The sequence below is a fragment of the Sturnira hondurensis genome, unplaced genomic scaffold (genome assembly GCF_014824575.4).
Source record: "Sturnira hondurensis isolate 20B ecotype Veracruz unplaced genomic scaffold, ASM1482457v3 Scaffold0011178, whole genome shotgun sequence".
Classification (NCBI taxonomy): domain Eukaryota; kingdom Metazoa; phylum Chordata; class Mammalia; order Chiroptera; family Phyllostomidae; genus Sturnira; species Sturnira hondurensis.
The window spans coordinates 531,882-547,371 of NW_028083809.1; the positions used below are offsets into that span (position 1 = coordinate 531,882).

At 37.8% G+C, this 15,490-nt stretch overlaps 1 protein-coding gene across 1 annotated transcript; it reads right to left on the reverse strand.

The window, feature by feature from the left end:
* Nucleotides 1-1,413: 1,413 nt before the first annotated feature.
* LOC118996209 (F-box/LRR-repeat protein 21) lies at nucleotides 1,414-15,061 on the reverse strand. Its single transcript, XM_037059484.1, has 5 exons — nucleotides 15,000-15,061; nucleotides 7,565-7,931; nucleotides 6,991-7,113; nucleotides 3,452-3,623; nucleotides 1,414-2,917 (listed from the first exon to the last, which is right to left on the reverse strand). The coding sequence occupies exons 2-5, from the start codon at nucleotides 7,928-7,930 to the stop codon at nucleotides 2,274-2,276; spliced, it is 1,305 nt and encodes a 434-aa protein (XP_036915379.1). The 5' UTR covers nucleotide 7,931; nucleotides 15,000-15,061; the 3' UTR covers nucleotides 1,414-2,273.
* Nucleotides 15,062-15,490: the final 429 nt, after the last annotated feature.

The window sequence follows — 15,490 nt, forward strand, 5'->3', positions numbered from 1 at the left end:
AATCCTTGAACCTTAGGTGAACAGTGCTTTCCATTGACCTCCACAGTAAATGGAGACATTTTCATTGAATGAAACATCAAGAATACTTCATATTTCCTCATCTTGTTTTTGTTTGTTCTTCAACTTATCAGCCTAGTAAGATCAACCATGGTCTCATTTAATTGAGCTGATGAGTTTTAGTCTAACTTTTTTTCTAAGAGTTATTACAGCGCTCAGTTTACTAGGTCTGACTACTAAAGTCCACTCTTTAGAGCAGCAATTTCTCATTCAATGTAAAAGAGGCCACGTACAGTCGTTATTTCTCAAGCTGGTGGGCTACAGGAACTCCCCCTCGACCTCTCCCCTCTTCTAGCCCCTCTCTGTTTTGCTTTGCTGTCCGCTAGTACAAACGCCACTGGCATTCCATCACCTTACCACCCAGGCAGGTACTTGAACACCAGGTGAGACTGGAGGTTTACGTCTTCGGTTTTTCCCCATTAATTACTCTGACCTCCAAGCAGTCTGACCGCTCTATCTCACTTACACCACTTCCTTTCTGTCTGTCAGTCCCGTTATTCCAGTCAGACCCTAAATTCCCTGTCATTTGCTGCTTCTGCACTTTAGGAGAGTACAGAAATCTTAAGGTGCAGCTGATACAATCTGCTGATACCATCAGTATCAGTTAATACTGATACAGTATTAACTGTCTTTAAGAGACTGGGTTTTTTTCAACCAGTAATATCAGCCCCACTGGCATTTGTTTAGTGTGTGCTAACGTACTACACACTGTTTTGAGAGGTCTGGACTAGTAAGTGAATGAAATGAGATGCCTGTTCTTCAAAAATCCTCAAAAACTGGAAAACGATAAACATATTTTTATTTTTAAATTGATTATCTTAGAAGGAAATTTAAGATATTGAAGGGAACAAGTTTGGTGGGATCGGGAGAGAGAGGTGGGGGTGGCCGGGGTGGGGGGAAAATGCAGACAAGCGTACCTGAACAACAACAAAATAAAATAAAGTTTATAAATGCTAGAGAAAGGTTATAGGAAAAAAACAGAATGTATTTAAGTAAAACTTACTGAGTGCCTATTAGGGCGCTAAACATCACAGCAGATACTGGGAACAACCGTGAGTAAAACCCACTGCGATCCTGCACTGTGCAATAGAAGCAGCAGCCAGTCAGACAAGTAAAGGGCAAATGACCGTGATGATAAGGGCCACAAAGAGCAGTCACGGAGTGCGGGGAGTCACGGAGGCTTCCCTGAGGAAAAGAATCTAAAGGAAAGGTCTGAGGGAGCAGAGAGAGTAATCAAAGTAAATGATTAATATGTACAAATGCCTTCTGACTCTTAGAGGGCGCAGCAGTCTTCAGGACCTGAAAGAGAATGGGAGCAAAAGGGCACAGGGCAGCTTGGCGGAAACACAGTGGGAGTGAAGCAGGGTGAAGCCAGACCGTGTAGGATCTTGTGAATCATTTTAAAGATGTATCTTCATCCTAAAGTAAATACATAGCCATTAAGGAATTCTGCTTACTACTGATTAAGTTACAAGATGGCTCGGCAAGGCATTTGGCATCACTTCCGATGCACAGTAGTAAGTCAGTAAACACTGATTCCCTCCCAAACACACTCTGCAAAACTTCCTTTTTTATCTCAGTAGTGTACTTAATCAATTAACCATCATAGTATCTTCATAAAAATGAGTTAGCATTATTTTAGTCTAATGTCAATTTACTCTCAAGTTAATGTAATAAAGTAGAATCCCAAATGTACTGGAAATTAAAAGTTGTTTATTAAATCATAACATGATATTATTTATATAGTGCTAAAAGTGAAGTATAATTAAGTCAGCATCTGTATCTATATTTTGATTTTACTCTTAGTTTTTAATACTAAGCACTTTGTAACATATATTAAGATGACACAGAAACAACTAGAATACAAAGTTGTAAATGGCATAATTTAAGGGATTCAAAGCTCAATATCATAAACTTATTTAGCAAGGTAAAATACGCCTTCAAGGAAGGCTAAGCAACTTCTCTAGAAACTATTTGTAGTTTTTAGCATATCTAACGACAACACAGTCCCTGTGTTGTATTTAGGAAAATTTCTGGCTTTTCAAATTTCTCATATTTTTTCAAATATTTCTGCTGCAAACCTATTAAGACAGTTTGCAAATGATGAGATACTTTACCTAAAATATTTCAGCAATGCATCTTAAATTTTACATTTGCATAGACTGAAAGAAGCTAATTTTTGATTTAAAAAAAAGTTAAGAATTTTTGGTAGTCAGTTACCAAATAGGCATGACATCAGGGAACCACAGTCTTCCCAGGTATTTGGAAACTTCAGTGTGAATTTCATCCAGGCTATAATTGTCATCAGGGACCAAAACTTCCTCCATTATAGAGAGCTGGGCTAGCCTTGTCCCACACAGTCTTACAAACTCAATGAAGGCACTGCAGCTAACTTCACATTCACTCAGGCCCAAGGCTGTGAAGTTTCTACAGTGTTTGGCAATACAAACAAGTTCATCATCAAGAGTTTGGAGACCATTGGCACACACCACTAACTCAATTAGTCTTGGACAGTTAAGACCTATCCGTCCAAGAACTGATTTGCTTACTGAACGGCCAAAATAAAGGTGAGTAACAGGGGTGTTTTCTTGGAAGAATGTCTCGAACTCCTCTTCATATAAAAAGAAGTACATAACAACATTAACTCCAGGGGAGTGTTCAATAAGCGCATCCCAACTTTGTTTTTTAATGGAATGAAATTTAATTTGTCCAGGATTTTCACTCACAACGTCAATTCGAAGGTGTTCGAGGTTAACATGAGTCTCACTCGAAAGTGCCAGGAGAAGTTCATCACTCAGCATGTAATAATTCAATGCCAGTTCTCTAAGGCCTTGACAATGATCAGCTATACAAAGGATGCCTGTGGGAAATGAGGAAAAATTCTTTAGAATGAAGATGTTTTGTCAATTTACATTTGGTATCAGTCATTCATTATTTACTAAAATAGACATCTAATGACTTTTGAGGAGATGGAGGCCAAGATATACATAATTATATATAATAATACACAGGATCCGGCAGAAGTAATGCCACTGAGTGTGGCTGGTAAGGCATGTGACTGTCCTGCACAAGACAAACAGCAATTTGAGCACTTCGCCTAAACTATCATATGGTGTGCTTGAGTGTGACATTGCTGTATTACAGAATTCTATCTTTATTATTTTGTAATAAAAGATTTTTATGTAATAAAAAAGGCATTATTTGTGTTGGACCCTGTATATATAATTAAAATACTCTTAGGAGAAGCAATTTAAATTATCTCTAGCTTACAGATTAAGACTTCTTTTGAAAGCTTAATGTTTCAAAAGCATGTAGATTTCTACAAGAAATTGCATTTTTACTATCACTATAGTAAAAAAAATATACCATGCAAGCTTAGAAAAATACAGCCTACCATCAGATGACACATGAGGACAGCTACTCATTTTTAGGAGTCTCAGAGTGTCACTATTATTGGCCACGAGAATCTTCAATGAGGGATCGTCTACTGGTGTGTCTTCAATTTTGATTGACGACAACGACTTTGAGTTGATAAAAACAACTGTAAGTGCTGACACAAAATGAGACTTGCATGGCAATAAGAAAAAAACATGAAAACATTATTTAAATATCTATAGATTCAATCAAATAGTTCATTAAAACTAATATATCAACATATGCTTACAATAACATAGTAAAAGCAATCAACATATTACTGTTTTTCAGAGCACCATTAGCTAGGAGAAGACATTTTTATAACAAAGTATAGTTTTTTAAATACTTTTACAATTCATAAATGGAATGGTGAGAAGGGGAGAAGTTTGAAAAATTTCGTAAGTATGTCTTTCAATTATTTTCAATCTTAAGGATTTTGTTTTCAATATTAAAAGGGTATGATTATATTTATTTCCTAGAAGAGATGTTAGCAAGTTAAGTCTGCCAGCCAAATCCAATCCAGTCTACTATTGTACAGCTCATGAGTTAAGAATGGTTTTTACACTTTTAAGTAATTGGAAAAAATGTTTTGAAGACGAATTCATGACATGCAAATATTAAAATGAAGCTCTTTCAGTGTACATAATCAAAGTGACTGAAACACAGCCATGCTGCTTCAAGGATGTATCGCCCACGCCGACTCCAACACTGTGCTAGGCAGAACGGATGGTACTGGGACAGCAGACTTGCAGCGAAACTGCATGAGCCTAAAATATCTACTACCTGGGCCCGTTCAGACCCTGCCTTGGAGGAAAAAGAATTTTTATCTGGTTTATTCACTCCTGTATTCCCAGCACCTAAAATAGTGTCTGGAACATAGCAGAAGATCAATAAATACTTGCTGATGAATAAGTGAACAAATGATGTCATTTGTTGGTGACATGCTTTTTGCTAGCAAATTAAACAAAAAGCTTTGAAACTTTCTGTTTTGAAAACTGACAAACTAAAGCTTATTTATAATTTGACTTTCAAAATGGGTGGGGTTTCTCAAGTTTTCAGACCCAGTGTTTTTGGATACAAACAGAAAGTCTGGAAAGCAAATTCACGCATGATCAGTTTTCCTTTTTCAGAATCTATTCAGATCCTACCAAAGGTTCTATTGTCCATATTAGAATGGCCAAATTAGTTACAAATCTAAATTAATTTATAAGAAAACCTACTGGTGTATACTAATTGCTAACTGATTTACACAGATTTTTATATAGCAGATGGCTAGCCTCTTTACCTAATTTTATGATGCCAACAATTGTTAGAGAAATACAAATATGTCACTCTTTTTAAGAATTATAAGGGTTTTTCCCCACTCTTAATCCTGAAGAATAAGGTTACGCATCAAAATATAGGTCTCCCTTACTTTCTGAAAGTTTTGTGTTATAACACTTTACTTTTACAAAAGACCCATATTAGTGCTTGTTCTCATGAACCAGAAATCCAAAGAGGATTTAGTTTTTATGAAGAAAGGCAAAAGGCACACGCAGCACTTCGTTTTGCAGCGAGCTGTGGCAGCGGCAGCACCCCGAGCGGTGGAGCAGTGAGAGCGGCCAGCCGGCCCCTCCTGCAGGAGCTCCCCTCAGCCTCTCTGCACCAGGGGGCCCTAGCTTTGAGCTGTGTCCGTGCACATCTGTGCTTCGTATTAATCTGTTCTGCGTGTCCATTGGTAAGATGTGTCCTAAGATAATGGCTTCTGTGCTTTATGCTTTTTTGCCTTACAAAAGGTTTTACGGTAAAATTCTGCTTTTGGATAGCAGGGGAAACCTGTACAAATTTTATTATAGTAACAATATTTTTTAGCACGTTTTATGCCTAGCAAAATGCTGTACTCTTATCTTACTTTCCCTTAGTTTACAAATGAAAAACACAAACCAAAACCAAGACCTGAGGCTTAGAGAGATCCACAACTTGACCAGAAGCCACAGGGCTCATTTTACTGTGGAGGCAGAGCTGGAGATGAAGCCTGCTAGTTGCTGTTGCCTTGCTCTGGTGTCTGCATCAGCTGACCTAGAAGCTGGCTCTCGAAGCTGATGTGCAACATGAGAGACAGCTTAGAATCTAAAAATTTTAGGTCAGTCTGATTCCACAGTTTATCAATAAGGAAATAACCATTTAGAACTAGTAAGCTTCCATCTGATGACTTGTATTACTCTAATCCCTGAATGACCCATTTTTAAGGACACCTCTTGAAAAGATAAACAAGCTAGCAGAAATGCTTGCTAAAAAAGAGCCATGACACAGTTTCTGAGAGAAAAGATGTTATTATTCCTCTACCCTCTTCTATAGGAAAGTTTCCATTAGCCCGTTTTACTGACAACCATAACTTAGTGCTTATTATATATCAGGCACTATTCTAATTCTGGATTTATAACGGTTATAAACAAATTAGAATATCTCCCTTCAAGGATTTTAAGATTTGGTCCGGGGAAAAGAGAATAAACATGTTAAATCAATAATGTACTTTGAAGTCCTGATGAAAAATAGAAAGACACTGAAATATTGCCATATAGCAGAGGATGGATGCCATGTAAGAGTGGATGCTGTTTGTGCAAAAGCAGTCACGGAGGCCTCTCTGAGGAGACGGCCTTCAAGCTGAAGCCTGACTGAAGAGAAGACTGTTACTAGTTTCTGTGGCAGAGACTGCTGGTTGCTTCTGAAAAACCATTCACTCTTTCTTCTTTGGTGATCTAGTCCCAATATTTAGCTGGGCACATTGCACCCAGCTGAAAGACATCTGTGTGGCCACAGTGCTAAATTCTGGCCAAGGGGAGTAACAGCAGCATTATGCGATACTTATGGCTAGTCTCCCTGCAACGCATAGGGCGTATCCTTCTTCCCCCATCACTTCCATCCAGCTGTCTACGATAAGGACGTGATGGCTGGATGGAGCTCAGAAAGCCATCTTTGACAATGAAAATGAAGAAAACATCTTGGAGAGAATGCAGTGCCTGGAGGAAGCCTGGGTTCCAAACACCTTTACAGCAGCTATGGACTGTCTCACCTAGGGGTTCCTTTAACATAAGAGAAATAAACTTCAGTCTTGTGTTTTAAGTCATTGCTTTTTTGGGATTTCTACTACATGGACTGAAACATCATCCTAACAAACGCAGTTTATTTAGTTGAATGTGCTGTTCTACCTCCAATGAAGAGAGTCTAGAATTACAATGAAAGACATCCATTTACACATATTCAAAGTGATTAAGTCAATTAGCACTTGGAAACCATACATCTAAAGTTTATATGAATGACATTTACAGGGGAAAACATTTACTAAAATTTATTTAAAGAATGAAACCATGCATAAACTATTTCAGCAAAAATAAGTGCTCCTCAACAGAAAACTGCTTTAAATACTTTGTTATAGAATATTGTCTGTTTTTAAGAAAAGAATCTTTTCTGCTAATTTGATAATATTTAAGAATTTTACAATATTTAAGAATTGCACCCAAAAAAGCACACCATACTTACCTTTGACATATTCATAAAGCTCGGCTTGGCTGTTGAAATCAAGCCTAAGGTCTGGATAGAACAATTTACCAGCTGGGAAAGTATATCACAGGCAGCCTCTGCTGACTCAGTACTACTGTCAACCTATAAAGATAATTTTAAATCTTAATTTAATGAACGTAACTTATTAGAAAGTTACTGGCAAATACTTACTTAATAGAGTTCATTTGCAAAATTGTATTTACCCCTCAAGCTATAAAATAAATTAGTATTTTTTTCTTTATACAAAATGTCTCAGATGAAAAAGTGAGAAAGATGATGACAAATTGACTTTCTAAGCACTTCGTACTTTCAAATCTTTTACAATTACCTGAATTTTAATAATAGCACCTGGGTGAAGGAAATGAAAGTTTAAGTTATTCAATTGTAACTCAAGTGCTGCATGTCAATCTATGCACATAACTACAGAAAAACAGGAAATCTTTGAGATAAAAATTCTGCAAAATTCGTTGACTGCTTCAACACAAGGATATGGATATTAAAATTGTTGTTAAACTATAAGTCATGGTTTCTATTAAATGCTTATTTTTCTTACCTTAAAGCTGACATACTGAAGGTGGGCAGCATGCTTTTTAATAATCTGCTGAATGAGGTCAGGATGAGTGGACTTAAAATATGAAGTAGCCGACTGATTCAGTTCAAATTCAAACTTTCTCCAAAGATCGGGAATATGAAAAACTTCATTCCATCTCCTACATACAGAAGATGCCCGGGCCCGATCTATTAAAGGAAGGTACTGAAAAATGCGTAACACTACATGGTGAGGCAACCCCCCCCAGTCTAGAAGAACAGCGTGCAAATGAGTCTGGTTGAGAGAAGAGCAGAATCCAAGTTTTGGCTGTTTCACTGCTGGCGAAGACTGGACAGTTCTATTCACAACAGATAAATTGTTCCTCTTCATTCTGTAAACATTAAAAAATGTTAAATGGTCACTTTCCACATTTCATCATACATTTGTGCTCTAATTGTATAGAATAACAACATCAGACAACAAAACACAATGTAAGACAAAAGTAATCTTCCAGTATTGCCTCTATGTGCTGGGGATACAGAAATAAGTAAAAGGGAACCTGTTCTCAAAGAGCTGTGGCCAAATGGTGAAATGCAGTGGTAGATGCCATCACTGAAACTGGGACAAGCTGCAATGGAAAAATAAGGCGCTGCTATATAATTGAGTTTGTATGGGGGAGGGGTGACTGGGCAGGCTTTGGAGAGGAAATGTCCAAGAAAGCTGCGTATGTCCCAGGTTCATTCCTGGTCCATTACTGTATTCTTACTGTCTTCTACACAGGAGAAGCATTACATTGCAACCATGCTAAGAACTCCTGGGGGGTCTAGAGGACAATGAAGCACAATTAAAAGCACAGGTTTCAGTGAGTCCCAGCTCTGCCATTTACTAGCCGTGTGATCTTGTTGGAGCAAATTAATTTAAGCCTCAGTTTCTGCATCTGAAAAGCAGGGAGAACAGCAGTACCATCTCATAAGGCTGTTGTGAGAATTAAAATACCTTAAGTGCCAGCACATAGTAAGTGCTCAATAAATGTTGCAGTTGCTGTTATTCTAAATTCTCCAATGCACTTTTCTGAACAAATTTCATTAAGCTGAAGCACAATTCTAACAAAATGTCAAATGATCTGTTACGGTTTTCAGATGATACTCAAGACACAGGAGCTCTAGAGAAGACAGACAGAGCAGGGACAAAGTCTGCGTAAGCGACACACCTGACCACTACCCGCCAGTGTAAATAGCAAAGGAAAGAGCATTCTGCCCCAACAAAAGAAATGATAAATCTCCAGGTATTAGTCAGCCTGAAATACAACTGAGTTTCAACAAATTTCAGGTCCAGATTAACCTAAATAAATATACTGGGTTATCTTACAAATATTCTTACCTAAGAATGCAATGCATTTTAAGCATACAATTATTTGAAAAGCAAAATAATGGTAAGAATAGTTCTGAACTTTAACGTTAGTTGACTGTTCAATCCTCATTTCACCCTTGAATGCTAGGAACATATAGGTGGGAGATTCAGTGTCATACTTAAAACATACCTTTAAGTCTAATGAAATATTTATTTAATATGTAATGTTTCTGTCTGGTGAGTCCCTGGGATGTGAAACATTTCTTAATCACAACATACAGTTGGATCCAAGAAGCAGGACTGACCTAGTCACTGAACAAAATAAAGGGTCATCTTTAAGGTTTGGAAAACTGAAATGGAAAGCAAAAACAGTTGCAAAGCTGTGTCTCAAGCATCAGGCAAAAGAGCTACCACACACATTTTAATCTGACCAAAATCACATGCATGACGAAGAACTGGTCCACCGATACAATAGAGGATATCTGAAACTGCTGATGTCAATAATTACAGCATATGCTATTTTGAGAGCGCTGTATTCTTTAATGATCATTCCCTAAAATAAAATAGGATGGCCTGGGGAAAGTAAAGGAATGGACAATGAATTTTAAACTCTGATGTGGAGCATATTTATTGACATTTTGCTTGTAACTGCTTTATTTGGTAGCCCATAGAATAGATAGTTAAAATTTCACTAAGGTATTACAAAAAAAGTTATCTCAAATAGAATCACTCACTAGAAAATCAATGAAGCCAAAAATAAGACAAAGACTTCTTCCAAATACCAGGCTAAAAAAAAATTGTGTTGCAATTCTAAACACAGCAATTGTGCTATATATTAAATTGGACTGTATGTAAAGTGAATTGATTGTTAAAATTATTTATTTAGTAAAGTCATTAATTGCCAGTTAATTGATAGGACCAGCATAACTAAAGGATCTTATGTACCAAGAATTCTATTAGAAGTAACATTTTAATTTCCCTTCTCCGTACATACATTACCATATTTTGCCATGTATAATATGCACCCATGTTTTTAGCCCAAACTTTCAGTAAAAAGTCTTTCATTTTAATTTTTTAATTCAATTATTTATTTATATTCAGAAACAAAACTGATTATTGTATTCCAGGGTATTATTTTGCATATGGGTATTGTAATTGCTTTCTAGAGTTACACTTTTAATGAATAAGCATAAATAAAAGAATTAAAAATATTTATGTAGATACAGAATTAGTACTACCCATGGATAATGCATATCCTTATTTTTCCCTCAAAAATTTGGGCAAAAACATACACATTATACATAGCAAAATATGGTAGCTTTCAGACCATAAAACTCACCAAGAAATCATAAATTTCCTATAAAATAATTTTATAGCAAGTGAGCATTAGTAAACTACATTTTAGAATGCAAAACAAATTGAGTATTCTTAGCTTGAAAATATACAAAAATTCCAGCTTAAACATGTATGATCACTTTTAGAAATTGATCCTTTATCAAACTGCCAACTCTCTACCTAAAGGAGGCTCCCAGGTTATGGTTCACACCGAATGAATGAAGGAAATAACCGCCGTGGAACGCTCACCAGCGTCCACTTGATTTCACTGCCTAGGCTGGCAAAACACCATAGAAACACATTCATCAGAATGTGTAAAGGAAAATCCAATAATTTTGAAACTTAGGATATTTAGATGTATCACTGTGTATATTGAAAGCTTTTGTTAGGAAATTATCGATTACCAAACTATATTTTTTCTTACTCAGAAGTAAACCTGTCCAAAAAAAACAATCTAGCCTGGTTATTGGAAATATTGCAACACTTGCCAGAAATTATACTTGAAACTCCACTAAAACAGAAAGCAGAGAACTTTTGGTCAAGATGGTGGTGTAGGCAGACAGGACTCACCTCTTCGCACAACTACATCAAAATTACAATTAAAATGTAGGACCACCATCAGTCAGAATCACCAGAAATTAAGTTGAATGCAAGTCTAGCAACTATAGAGTTGAAGGAACCGCATCCATCCAGACTGGTAGGAGGAGTTGGACGCGGAACAGGCTGGCTCCTAACCCACGTGTGGTGGATAAAAATTTGGAAATTTTTATCCAAATTTTATACCTCAGGAGCGAGGAATCCCAGATCCAAACCAGGCCCCTCGGAGCAGGGTTCCAGTGCCAGGAAGAAAAGTCTCCAGAACTTTCAGCTGCAAAAACTAGTAGAGATTAAGGTGGTGGAAGAAGCTTCTAGAGTCCCAAGCAGTTCCTCTTAAAGAACCCACACATGGCCTCACCTACTCAGACTCACTCCCTCTGAGCTTCGGCACCAGGGTGGCAGTCTGAAAGTCACCAGTGGTATACAGAGAGGAACTGCAGTGCCTGCCATCACGGTGAGCAGAGGCTGTTGGCCTTTTTCTAACCCTTTCCCCACAAAGCCAACAATCAAGCCATATCTGAGACTCCATCAAACTGGTTAACACTGTTTAACTTGCCTTTAAGATCCCCAGAGACGCTACCCCATCCAATTTACAGGCTCACCCAAGCTGCTTTTCCATATGGATGACTGGTCTTGGCTCATGCTTCACAACTTCCTAAATCCTGTCAAACAAGCAATAGCTGGCCTCAGAGGGCCCCAGGGTCAGCACTAGCAGCAGTCAGCCTAGATTCACAGTTTGCCTTCACCTGAGAATCTCCAAGCCCAGCACAAGTAGCAGCCATTTCAGATTGCTTTAGGGCTCAGGCAGGGTGCCCTGGGCAAAAAACAGGTGGGGGCTGACACTGGCCTGCAATAGTCAGGACACCCCAGGGCCAGTGCACCCAGGGGACAGCTACAGACCACATCAGAGCACCAACACCCTGCCCCTGCGCAGCTGATACTCCATGGAAGGTGGAGGTTGGTAATCAGTGGTCATAGCCAATCCTTGCAGCTGACTGGCCTAGGTAAACCCCTCCCATCCATCTTCCAACAGCAACCAAAGCTCAACTATAGGAGTGTGTACTCAGCCCACACAAAGGGTGCACCTCGAATACCCAGCCTGGATGATAACGGAGGCTGTGCCACTGGAGCTTACAGGACACCTACTACATTAGGCCACACTACTAAGACAGGGAGTCAAAGCAGTTCTACTTAACACATAGAAACAAACACAGGGAGGCGGCCAAAATGAGACAAAGAAGCATGGCCCAAATGAAAGAAGAGTTGAAGACTCCAGAAAAAGGGCTAAACAAAATGGAGATAAGCAATCTATCATGTGCAGAGTTCAAAACACTGAATATAATAAGGATGCTCAAGGAACTTAGTGAGGACCTCAATAGCATAAAAAAAATCCAGTCAGAAATGAAGAATTCACTAATTGAAATAGAGAACAATTTACAGGGGAACAACAGTAGAGTGGATGAATCCGAGAACCAAATCAATGATATAGAACATAAGGAACCAAAACAAGCAATCAGAACAAGAAGAAGAAAAAAAGAATCCCAAAAATTAGGATAGTATAAGCAGCCTCTGAGACAACTTCAAGTGGTCCAACATTTGCATTATACAAGTTCCAAAAAGAGGAAAAAAAAGAGCAAGAAATTGGAAATCTATTTGAAAAAACAGTGAAAGAAAATGTCCCTAATTTGGTGAAAGAAACGGACATGCAAGTCCAGGAAGCACAGAGAGTCCCACACAAGACAATGCAAAGAGGCCCACTCCGAGACACATCATAATGAAAATGCCAAGGGATAAAGATAAAAGGAGGATCCTAAAAGCAAAAGAAAAGGAGTTAGACACCTACAGGGGAGTTCCTATAGGGTTCCTACAGGGTCCTACAGCCAAGATTGCTCTGCCCATCAAAGATATCATTTAGAATCAAAGGGCAGATAAAGAGCTTCCCAGAAAAGAAAGGAGTTCATCGTCACCAAACTACTATATGAAATGTTAAAGGGACATATTTAAGAAAGAGTTCAAAACTATAAAGAATAAAATGGCAAAAGATACAAATCTATCAACAACTGAATCTAAAAAACAAACTAAGCAAACAAGAAGAACGGAGACAGAATCATGGACACAGAGAGTGTTTTGATGGTTTCCAGATGGGAGGGGGATGGGGAATGGGGAAAGAAGTGAGGGGATTAAGAAGCACAAATAGGTAGTTACAGAACAGCCATGGGGATGTAAGGTACAGTGTAGGAAAGGGAGTAGCCAAAGGACTTACATGCAGGACCTGTGGACATGAACAAGGGTGGGGGGACTGCCTGAGGGAGTGGGGGTGATGGGTGCAATGGGGCAAAGGGGAAAAAATCAGGACAACTGTAATAGCATAATCAATAAAATATAATTTTAAAGGAGAGTTGTGGAAGGGAAATGGAGACAACTGTACTTGAAGAACAATCATAAAATGTGAAAAAAATATAGTAAGACATTAAATTATATTAAATTTTTGAAAAATTATCATTAAAAAAGGTGCTTTAAAATAAAATAGAAAGCAGTAGATCAAACAGCCAAATGGCTCTGAAAATTTACATTTTAATGAACACATATGGAGAGATACTACAAAAAATTTAAGGTATCCCATGATTACATTTACTTATTAATAGGCTGTGTAATCATTTAGCTCCAGTTCTTAGCAGCACATAATACTGCTACAGTTGTAATACTGGGTTGGCCAAAATTTTTTTGTTTTTTTCCCATAAGATGGCTCTAGTAGTACTTAGTTGTATTTAACTTCATTCTAACGAAGTTAATTTTGTTAAGTTGTATTGTGACAGCTTTTGTGTCAGTGAACTTAACTAAAATTGGTGAATTTTTGTGTAGCCATTTGCATATTGACAATGGAATAAGTAAAACTATCAGCATTTTATGCTTTATTATTTTGAGAAAGGTAAAAATGCAACTGAAATGCAAAAAAAAAAAAAAAACTTACGCAGTGCATGGGGAAGATCCTGTGACTGATCAAGTGTGTCAAAAGTGGTTTGCAAAATCTCCAGTTTTGTGCTGGAGATTTCTCTCTAAATAATGCTCCATGGTCACGTAAACCAATTGAAGTTAATAGTGATAAAATCGAGACATAAATTGAGAACAATCAATGTTATACCACACAGGAGATAGCTGACATACTCAAAATATCCAAATCAGTAAGTTATTGGTGAAAATAAAAAAATGTGTCTTTTATTTTACAGAAAAAGCCATACAGACTTTGTGGTCAACCTAATAATTAAATAAGCAGATAAAACTTTTATTACTTAACATTCCCATAGAAATAAAGTGTGTTTGACTAGTCTTCTATTAATAGAATGTATGTTTCTGTGGTTTTTAAATTTTTCACTTATACCGATAGATAGAACTGATTCATTCTTACTTGACTCATTCATATTCTCTTTGAAGTTTGGCCAATTTTAGGCATAGCTACTTGTTAGAGTTAGGAACAGTTTATGGACATGGAAGAAAATAATAACTCATCTATATTACGATAAGACTCACTGTCATGGCATCATGAATAAATGTCATAAAGTAAAAATATAAGTGCATTCTATGACTTTTGTAAACCAAATTAAATTATATACAGGAGGTGGAAGAAGCAACCTGTCCAGCAACTAATAACTTCTTTTAAAATTCTACTACCACCTGCCAGCTCTCAACCTCTTTCTGAATCCTATTCCTAAAACACAGCTTTGATGGAAGGACAAGACCTGGGGAACGTATTAGAGACCAGCATCTACAATTTAATATCCTCCACTGCCATCTGTTCTGCTATTATCCAAACCACTATGTTCCAGACAACGGCAAGGTTGGCTCTCTCTCCTTCACATTCCACTGCAGAACTAGGGAAAGGAGCTATCGGACACACATTTAGATGAACACCACAAATACGAGAAAGACATCGAGTGACGTGTACTCCCTGAATCAGATGACACACAATTTTGTTTACTGCAGAATCTTTTCTATACTAAGTTATCAATCAGGCTACTTTTGTGTTTGCAGGCCATTCTTTATGCTAGAAAATAAAAAAGTAACCTAATAAGGATATATAATTACGGAATCACCACCTAAGATCCCTAAGAAGACAGCAAAGCAAGTATCTTTCTCAAATTAGTTCACTGGAGTCTTCAGGATCAGATGAATTACTTACCTGATTGCTGAAGGAACTTGACTGCCGTTTCAGAGTCACTATCAGGAACTGTGAGGGCTGGTAGAAGACAAAACCAGAATACAGGGTCCCATCAAGTGATAAGCCATACTTCCAAAAACAGAGAGACGAGCAAGCTCACAGTGGTATTTAGCACAATTCTAGAGTACAGAACGGGTTTACTAGCCTTTGAGAGAGTGTAATGACTCAAAGTCCACTTAGTGGCTTCACTAACTACCCTAATCCAATTTCCTCTTTTTGATATGTTTACTAATTTGGTGGATCAGGTGGCCATGTGAATCAGATCCTCTGAAAGTAAGAAATCCACCCTCCCTGGTGTAGCTCAGTGGACTGAGCATGGGTTGCAAACCAAAGGGTCGCCAGTTCAATTCCCAGTCAGGGCACATACCTGGGCTTCAGGCCAGGTCCCCAGTGAGGGCCATGTGAGAGGCAACAACACACTGATATTTCTCTCCTCTTTCTCCCTCCCTCCC